General features: G+C 36.2%; 1 protein-coding gene across 1 annotated transcript in view; it reads right to left on the bottom strand.

Annotated features, from left to right (window-relative positions):
- The window catches only part of LOC107549256 (harmonin-like), a 15664-nt gene extending 6886 nt beyond the window's left edge, over window positions 1–8778 (bottom strand). Inside the window, exons 1-4 of the mRNA XM_016230268.1 lie at window positions 8645–8778; window positions 4274–4341; window positions 1456–1599; window positions 600–738 (exon numbers count right to left, since the gene is read on the bottom strand). Coding sequence (XP_016085754.1) covers window positions 600–738; window positions 1456–1599; window positions 4274–4341; window positions 8645–8680 — 387 coding nt within the window. The 5' untranslated portion in view covers window positions 8681–8778. The remainder of the gene's footprint in view (window positions 1–599; window positions 739–1455; window positions 1600–4273; window positions 4342–8644) is intronic.
- Between the last annotated feature and the right edge of the window lie 1924 nt (window positions 8779–10702).

Genomic DNA, 10702 nt, shown 5'->3' with positions numbered 1-10702 from the left:
TTGTGAAAGTGAAACTACTTTGTTTGGCCTTCCAAAAGAGGATGATATCTGCTTCATCATGCCATATTTCAACTTAGTGCTGTCGATCGCCGGATGGGCTTTCATTGTGGACGAAGCGGAGTCCAGCCTGGTGTCGTCACATGTGGTTGCCGCAGGCATCACAATATGATAAGGGACGTAACATTTCCGTCACACGCTTGAGGAATTCGGCCAATCACAACGCACTGGATAGCTGGCCAATCAGAGCTCACCTCTGACCTATGAGCTTTGTAAAAATCGACGTGTTTCAGAAAGGCGGGGCATAGAGGAGAAACAATAAATGTACAGTATGTGGAAAATGTTTTTTGAACCTTAAACCGCATAAACACATTTCATTACACCAAATACACAAAATAATGTTCTTTTTAGCAGCATCATATGACCCCTTTAACATTATCTGTTGTCAGATATTTAATATAAGACAAGATAGTGTGTACTTTGGGTCAACATTTTCAATGAAGCAACAACACACAAAAGTGGTACATGGGACATTATTTGCTGAAACAGTGAAAGCAATGCTTTTTATATACATATGAGTTATAACAAATTGATTTTCTTACCTGCAGGCCGACATTTCCTGCCTGTCCATCTTTGACTATCTGTGATATGAAGAGGCCACAGCCGAACTCCAGCCCACCTCGAACACTCAAACCCAGACCCTCAGGATGTGTGCGATCCAGACGGACTTCCTTCAACTTCCTGCTCATAACAAAAGAGGACAAAATAGTGGCATGGTTTCAGTTTCATTATTTAGTTAACTATAATAACCCAGATGTATATAATAAAAATACAATTCTCTGAGAAAGACAAAAGACACAATGAGAGGAAACAGAATCCAGTTCACTGTGGCCCTATTAGCGCTGTGCATCAGACACGGTTGAATAGCGCTCCTCTCTCTGTGCTCATAACGCTGTTCCTTTGCCTCAAACCCAGACCCTCAGGATGTGTGCGATCCAGACGGACTTCCTTCAACTTCCTGCTCATAACAAAAGAGGACAAAATAGTGGCATGGTTTCAGTTTCATTATTTAGTTAACTATAATAACCCAGATGTATATAATAAAAATACAATTCTCTGAGAAAGACAAAAGACACAATGAGAGGAAACAGAATCCAGTTCACTGTGGCCCTATTAGCGCTGTGCATCAGACACGGTTGAATAGCGCTCCTCTCTCTGTGCTCATAACGCTGTTCCTTTGCCACGTCTGACTGAGCATGAGAGAAAACAATGATTCTCTTTGGAGAGCGGTGCCGTCATTCTACCTCCTCCTCTCATTTCCAATGTCCTCTTTCTCCCTGTCTTTATTCCTCTGCTATTCATGCACAGAAACATGGCCATACTTCTCAGAAGCAGCACAGCCTATCAACCCCTTTTTATCGCCTCATTATCATCTGTGTTCCTGGTTTCCTCTCTCACCTGGATCTCTTGGGCGTGAGCTGGTCGTACTGCACCTGGTGCTTCAGAGGAATCAGGGGTCTGATGGCATCAAACAGCGGAAGGCGTTTGGGCTCATTTATCACCAGCTTCAGGTCGCCGACCAGGACAGGAATGTCCATGGCTCTATAAGGGCAGAGCAGAGTGATTTAAATAGGACCTCATTGAACACATGCAAGAAGGAGGGCAACATTAAAACAGTACAAACAGTTTGTGGATTAAAATAACTTTTCTTAGACTACACTGATTCAACATACTGTCTCGATGCTGAATCTCTGTTATTCAAGCATTATTTAATATATTCTATAAAGTTAAATGATCATGAACATAAAACATAGGACATGTTCATAGAATAAGGTTAGGTTTAATGGTGTCTAAATTCTGTACCACCAAACAGAATTGCAAAAATAATGACTGTTGTCATTAATAAAATAAAATAAAATAAAATAAAAAAATTTTATTAAATAAAATAATTTGAGATTTTATATATATATATATATATATATATATATATATAAATAAAAAATATTTTACCACCAGTTCTCAATACTGTAATGCAAAATACAGCCTCATTCCTATTACTGCATCATGAAAGTTAATACTGTCATGATATCAATTTAAAAATTATTTATTTAAATCTTAAAAGTCTTTGTAAAATAAAGCATTTTTATGCTATACTATTGTAATGAAAAATAGGGATTTTTTTCTTCTAGGATTTTACATGCTTCAAGAGGAATCAGGCTTTTCCTTTTGCAACCTGGCATAAAAAGTTGGACAATTTACTATTTGAATAAAAAAAAGCCCTGACGCTATATTCATCCAATATTTGTCAATTCAAATAGTAAATAGGTGATATAAATTGTGTGCGTACGTATACATATATATATATATATATATATATACACACACACACACACACACACACACACACACACACACACACCAACACATTATACAATAAATGGCATCAATGGCATTATACATGTATATATATGTTTTTGCTGTGATTTTGTAAGATTACCTTACATTAATTATTTCAAAAATAGTCTGATATGTTGCTTGTTGTGGAAAATGACACTATATACCCACATAAAGTCAGCTTATGAATTTGGAGGCAGTTGCTCTATGAATCATTGATATTTCACTCCTGACTCAGATATCAGAGACAAAGGTACGCGAGAGAATGGCTGCCCTTGAACGCAGGGAGGACAGTGGAAATGATCTGATCCAAGTTAATTTTCCACTGGATTAAGCCTCTTACTGCAGTCCAGCGGAGCAATGACGTGCTGATTTACACATAAGATCACAAATAAAGAGCCGAGGGAATGCATTCAGCATTTGTTATTCTTACACTTAACTGACACTGAATACTTTTGTCTTTTTGAATGTGCCATGCAGCTTTCATTTGATCAACAGATTACCAGAACTACTGATGGAAAATTACATTATTTATCAGCCTCTAAAACTCCAGTACACACTACTGCTGCTGCTGAGACCTTTGAACACCATTTATATTCTTAGCAAATTATAAAATTTTCCTTTTAATCAAGAAGTGTGCAATATCTGCGAACTGTGATAAAATACCTAGATTTTTACATTTTCTGGTTGCTAGGTTGTTCTAGTGGTTTCTAGGTAATGTGTTTATATTGCTAACCCTAAAAAATACAAATTGCTATCCATTTTGCCATTTTGCATTTTGTTTGGCCTATGCAGCTAACAATAATAATTATTATTATATTTATATATAAACAACAACATTAATAACAAATATTATTTATTTATTTTAGATAACAACAACACAAATAAATAAATAAATAATTATTTTAGAGTGTATATATATATATATAAACACACACACACACACACACACACACACACACACACACACACACACACACACACACACACACACACCAACACATTATACAATAAATGGCATTATACATGTATATATATGTTTTTGCTGTGATTTTGTAAGATTACCTTACATTAATTATTTCAAAAATAGTCTGATATGTTGCTTGTTGTGGAAAATGACACTATATACCCACATAAAGTCAGCTTATGAATTTGGAGGCAGTTGCTCTATGAATCATTGATATTTCACTCCTGACTCAGATATCAGAGACAAAGGTACGCGAGAGAATGGCTGCCCTTGAACGCAGGGAGGACAGTGGAAATGATCTGATCCAAGTTAATTTTCCACTGGATTAAGCCTCTTACTGCAGTCCAGCGGAGCAATGACGTGCTGATTTACACATAAGATCACAAATAAAGAGCCGAGGGAATGCATTCAGCATTTGTTATTCTTACACTTAACTGACACTGAATACTTTTGTCTTTTTGAATGTGCCATGCAGCTTTCATTTGATCAACAGATTACCAGAACCACTGATGGAAAATTACATTATTTATCAGCCTCTAAAACTCCAGTACACACTACTGCTGCTGCTGAGACCTTTGAACACCATTTATATTCTTAGCAAATTATAACATTTTCCTTTTAATCAAGAAGTGTGCAATATCTGCGAACTGTGATAAAATACCTAGATTTTTACATTTTCTGGTTGCTAGGTTGTTCTAGTGGTTTCTAGGTAATGTGTTTATATTGCTAACCCTAAAAAATACAAATTGCTATCCATTTTGCCATTTTGCATTTTGTTTGGCCTATGCAGCTAACAATAATAATTATTATTATATTTATATATAAACAACAACATTAATAACAAATATTATTTATTTATTTTAGATAACAACAACACAAATAAATAAATAAATAATTATTTTAGAGTGTACTCACTGGTGGTACATGCGGAGAACATCGTACAGATAGTCCTTCTCTGCTTCATTATCAATCAGCAGCTCCACCTGAACAACACAAACACACAAACCTCTGATCAGATCATCAATAACAATCAGAAAACCAATCATATGCCCATCTGTTACCTGATGGTGGCTAATCTGCTGTAGAAATGTTTTGAGGAAGCGTTTTGGCCAGTCAATGATGTAACACATCTCTCTCTCACTGAGTGAGAGACTAAGACAGAAGGTCAGGAGAAGGTGGAGTGAGGAGGAGAGGCTGAGACAGAGAGAGAGGAGGTGGAGGAACGATTGTGTGTCTGTAAGTCAAGCATCTCTCAGATTGGTTGGGTCTGCTGGTGTTTTCAGTTGAATAGGTCAGGTGGATCTTTTCATGTACTGTGAGTATCATTAGTTCAGATCTGCTCCACTGGACCTGTTAATGTTCCTGAGCTCAGATAAAGACGTTTATCATGCTAGCAGTGTCGCCTTACATAAGAGTGTAGGTGCATTATTATCATAAGAATGTTAATGAAGTTAATGTAACGTGAGGTTAGCATGCTAAACTGAAAAGCCAAAGGTTTTGATTTCTAAATAAATAAATTGAACAAACAAACAAACAAATGGCTGGACAAACAAATAAGTTGAATGGGTTGAAGGAACAAACAGACAAACAAAATGGTTGGATAAACAAAAAAAACACACACACAAAAAGTAACAAATTGAATTGACTGAAAGAACAGACCGACAAACAAATGAACTAACAAAGCAAAAACAAACAAATAAATAAAATGGCTGGATAAACAAACAAAGGAATGAACAAAAATGAATAATACATTTATTTAATGGACTGAATGAACAAACAAAAATGAACGGATGAACAAAAACAAATAAAATGGCTTGAAAACAAACAAATAAATACATTTAATTGACTGAGTGATCACAAAAACAGACAGATAAACAAAACAAACAAATAAAATGGCTTGAAAACAAATAAATGAACAAAACAAAAACAAATAAACAAATAAAATGGCTGGATAAACAAACAAATTAATAAAATGAATAAATAAATAAATAAATAGCATTGACTGAATGAACAAACAAAAACAGATGGATCAACAAAACAAACAAATAAAATGGCTTGAAAACAAATAAATGAACAAAACAAATAAATAAAATGGCTGGATAAACAAACAAATTAACAAAATAAATAAATGAATAAATAAATAACATGGACTGAATGAACAAACAAAAATGAATGGATGAACAAAGTAAACAAATACAGTTTTTTTTACAATCACGTTTGCACTAATAACAGAACCTTCATGTCATTTTTCAAAACTCTAGAAACATAAATCACAACTGATGATCAAAACGCACATTTTTCAAAACACTTAACACTTTTTTCAAAATGATTGGATACGATAAACATGAACCAAAGATATTTTGTTTATTGAACTAAAATCACCGGTTCAAAATGACACAACTTAACATCAAAGTATTACTATTTCAAAACGCAATACATCTGAATTGAGTGTCTATTCATTTCATTACAATGATCTAACTATCAATTGATACAGCTGCTCAAAATGCTACATGACTGTTCCGTTACTCTTGAAGCATAGTTTATATGGAAAATGATCAACAATATTCAATGTTTAGATTATGAAAGTGAAGCTGAGTATGAGGACTGAGTATGTTCAGGTGTGATCAGTTTCCTGTTGTCGGGAGAAAAAAAAATTCCCAAAAAATCTATATCATTGTTATCAGTATTTGTTTTTAGAGGGTGATAGAGCTGGAAGCTGATGAAAACCATTCATATTTTTGGATGAGGCAGGCTTTAACTTGGCCATGACATGGAGGAGAGGTTGAGAGCCCAGCGGTTGAGAGCGGCCCAGAACGATGTTTGTTGGGGGGCCCGACCACCCCCCACTGAACGTGATTTTGAGGGCCCAGAATTCCTAGGAACGGCACTGAGAGCAATCATGTTTTCAGGCCCATCCACAGTTTATCACCTTATCTACCATCAAAGTATTACTATTTCAAAACGCAATACATCTGAATTGAGTGTCTATTCATTTCATTACAATGATCTAACTATCAATTGATACAGCTGCTCAAAATGCTACATGACTGTTCCGTTACTCTTGAAGCATAGTTTATATGGAAAATGATCAACAATATTCAATGTTTAGATTATGAAAGTGAAGCTGAGTATGAGGACTGAGTATGTTCAGGTGTGATCAGTTTCCTGTTGTCGGGAGAAAAAAAAATTCCCAAAAAATCTATATCATTGTTATCAGTATTTGTTTTTAGAGGGTGATAGAGCTGGAAGCTGATGAAAACCATTCATATTTTTGGATGAGGCAGGCTTTAACTTGGCCATGACATGGAGGAGAGGTTGAGAGCCCAGCGGTTGAGAGCGGCCCAGAACGATGTTTGTTGGGGGGCCCGACCACCCCCCACTGAACGTGATTTTGAGGGGGCCCTATAGCAAAATCAGTGCTATGGGCCCAGAATTCCTAGGAACGGCACTGAGAGCAATCATGTTTTCAGGCCCATCCACAGTTTAACACCTTATCTACCCCCATACTCCCCTTTCCTTACTGTACCCCGACTGAAGAATTTTTCTCCACATGGAAGTGGAAGGTTTACAATAGGCCCCCTTTTGTAGTTTTTTGAACCAATGCTTCTGCCAATGCAAGGCTTCTTTAAAGATATGAATGCAATATGCAATATCCAATATTGGAAAGCCTGTGATGCAAATAATGGCTGTTTTGAGTTTTGTGTCTAGAGTTTTGAAAAATGACATAAAGGTTCTGTTATTAGTGCAAAAATGACTGTAAAAAAAAAAAATGTAAAATGGCTTGAAAACAAACAAATGAATACATTTAATAGACTGAATGAACAGACAAACAAACAGATGGATGAACGAAACAAACAAACAAATAAAATGGCCTAAAAACAAACAAACAAAGAAGTAAATAAAATGGGCATTATGCATGCATGCAAGAAAGAAAGACAAAGGAAAAAAGAAAGAAAGAAATCTGTGCATGCGTGGATGAACTAAACAACATTAAATACATTAAACAAGTAAAATGTAAATGCAAATAAAAAGTTTGCGCTTTTATAAAGGTAATGTTTTTATTTTTGTATTTTAATTGTGTGTTAACAATAACTACATATGACGTGAACATGTTAATTCTTAAAAAAAAAAAAAAAATTCATAATAAATGAATCATTCGGTAAACTATGTGAACATTGCGGGGAAATAAAAAGCATATCCAAATAGTTCCATATCACCACCAGTGTCATGCCACATATAATAAAGCAGTGACTGTGTGCTCAAAGGCCATTTAAGGTGTCATAAACATCTGAATACACCTAGATGGCAGTCCACCTTTGGACTTTAACATCAGAAACTGATGCTGAAAGCAGAAATATGTAACTTAAATCAGCTTCATATCCTCTGCAGGTTATGCAAAGTGATTTGAAAGAGACAAATGAACAGAAAGGTCGACAGCATAATGTATTTGTCATACAGGGGAAGCTAAAATTACATGCAAAGCTTTATGATTTAGTGTGGCACAGCTTTCCCACCCTCATCTACAGTACAGGCAATAAAACAGGCTGAACAATAAATGCCGCAATCATTTCCGCCTGACCACACATCTCTGCCACTTCAGCTAATGCTGTGAAAAGCTGTCCATTGTGTAACTCCATGCACCACACAACAGATGGTACAGTTACACACAGGGGTCACGTGGGGTCTTCAAAATAAAAATAAGCATGAGCATATAAATAGGTATCAGAATTAAATAATTCAGTGTAATTTAAAAATGTAATCACAACAAAGTTTTAAAAAGTAATCAATACCTATTGTACAACAATCTCCAGCACACACAGCAGCCCACACCTGTCACCTGCTCAGCCAATTAGAACGCGTAGATTATGTGACGTCACACATAGCCTACCTGTCTACCGGTAAATTAAGCAAAGCAATCAAATTTGGCTAAATATGTCATTACGTCGACATTATTAAGCTAATGTTAACTGTAATGATACAAACGTCTAAAACAGAGCTGAAGACTGACATATGATGCTAGGTGTGCACACCTTTTCGGTGAAAAACAAACTTACCTGATCAAATAACGACGGTTTCTATGGATACAGAAATACTGTTCGTGTCGAAAGCTGGGCGAATATTAATTTGACTTACTTTGGTAATATTTTACAGCGTAAAAATGAAGGATGCGTGCTCCTTCGCCATTCCCGGGCAGCGAGAGCCAAAGAACGAGACTAATAATAACTAATAATGCTAGCAAAACAATGAACACAGTTTACATCAGACAGTAGCAGTTTCAAAGCCCACCTTATGCCGAAATTCCCTCGCCACTTTCCGCTCCATGCTGACCAGCGGGTGTTTTCCGGGTGAGTGCTGAGTGTTGAGTGTTGTGTGTGAGCGTCAGTCAGTACTCAGTAGCTGTGAGGGACGGTGGAGCATCAGCGCCGGTCATAGGTCGAGTCCTGCTGCGGTAATATTGCTCTTAGCTTTATTACACCTGCTGACATGGATGGTGGTGATAGAGTGCTCTCTAACACCAAACCTTTTCATTTTCATCTACACTGACCACATAAAGTGCCACAGACGATGTATGGACGCCATTGCATAACAATATATTGAAATACATTTATAAAATAATAATATAAAATAGTACAGCGTAAAAATGAAGGATGCGTGCTCCTTCGCCATTCCCGGGCAGCGAGAGCCAAAGAACGAGACTAATAATAACTAATAATGCTAGCAAAACAATGAACACAGTTTACATCAGACAGTAGCAGTTTCAAAGCCCACCTTATGCCGAAATTCCCTCGCCACTTTCCGCTCCATGCTGACCAGCGGGTGTTTTCCGGGTGAGTGCTGAGTGTTGAGTGTTGTGTGTGAGCGTCAGTCAGTACTCAGTAGCTGTGAGCATCAGCGCCGGTCATAGGTCGAGTCCTGCTGCGGTAATATTGCTCTTAGCTTTATTACGCCTGCTGACATGGATGGTGGTGATAGAGTGCTCTCTAACACCAAACCTTTTCATTTTCATCTACACTGACCACATAAAGTGCCACAGACGATGTATGGACGCCATTGCATAACAATATATTGAAATACATTTATAAAATAATAATATATAAAACAGTAGTAGTAGTGATGATGATGATGATAATAATAATAATAATAATAATAAAAGCAAAACAGGCACACATTTCAAAAGCAAATCTTTTTCAATTTTTGTGAGTGAGATGAATTAATGCATATTCATATTTATTTTAGAACTACAGTAACATCTTCTGATTTCTCTCAACATGGGGACAGAAGAGCTGTCAATCAATAAATTGAAAAAAAAAGTAATTTTCGTTACTTATTTGAAAAAGTAACTCAGATATTCTCTTGTAAATTAAAAAGTAATGCGTTACTTTACTAGTTACTTGAAAAAAGTAATCTGATTACGTAACTTGCATTACTTGTAATATATTACCCCCAACACTGTTAGCTTCAGTGGGCAACCAGTCTTGGGCTGCATCTATCTATCTATCTATCTATCTATCTATCTATCTATCTATCTATCTATCTATCTATCTATCTATCCATCCATCCATCCATCCATCCATCCATCCATCCATCCATCTAATATAAGTATTTTTTGTTATTTGTTATACTTTTCATTATTGTGACTATACAGTTCCTTTAAAGAAAAAACAACAACAACCTTTATACAACTTTATAATGTACCATTTAAAATGTGCATAAACAGTTATGGGTAGACTAGACAAAACAGGACAGCAACTGCTTACAATTCCTATCAACTCCTACCAGTAGTGTTTTTAATCACACAGTAAGTAATTCAAAATATTTTACCCTGTGTGTGTTCTACAGCCCTGTTTTGAGGGTCTTTGTAATTATCATTATTTATCACCATGACAAAACATTAGGCCTAAGACCACACACGTTCACAGGATAATGTGTGTGCTCGTAGGTTAGGGCTGGCCATCTATCTATCTATCCATCCATCCGTCCGTCCGTCCGTCCGTCCGTCCGTCCATCCATCCATCCATCGATCTATCCATCCATCCATCCATCCATCCATCCATCCATCCATCCATCCATCATCCATTTATCCATTTATCCATCCGTCTATCCATCTATCTATCCATCCATCCATCTATCTATCTATCTATCTATCTATCTATCATCCATTTATCCGTCCATCCGTCCATCTGTCTATCCATCTATCCATCTATCCATCTATCTATCTATCTATCTATCTATCTATCTATCTATCTATCTATCTATCTATCTATCATCTATCTATCATAATAATAATAATTCCTTACATTTATATAGCGCTTTTCTGGGCACTCAAAGCGCTTTACATTGTGG

This window comes from Sinocyclocheilus grahami, unplaced genomic scaffold (assembly GCF_001515645.1).
Source record: "Sinocyclocheilus grahami isolate Dianchi unplaced genomic scaffold, SAMN03320097.WGS_v1.1 scaffold367.1, whole genome shotgun sequence".
Lineage (NCBI taxonomy): Eukaryota > Metazoa > Chordata > Actinopteri > Cypriniformes > Cyprinidae > Sinocyclocheilus > Sinocyclocheilus grahami.
This window is presented reverse-complemented; position numbering and strand designations above follow the sequence as displayed.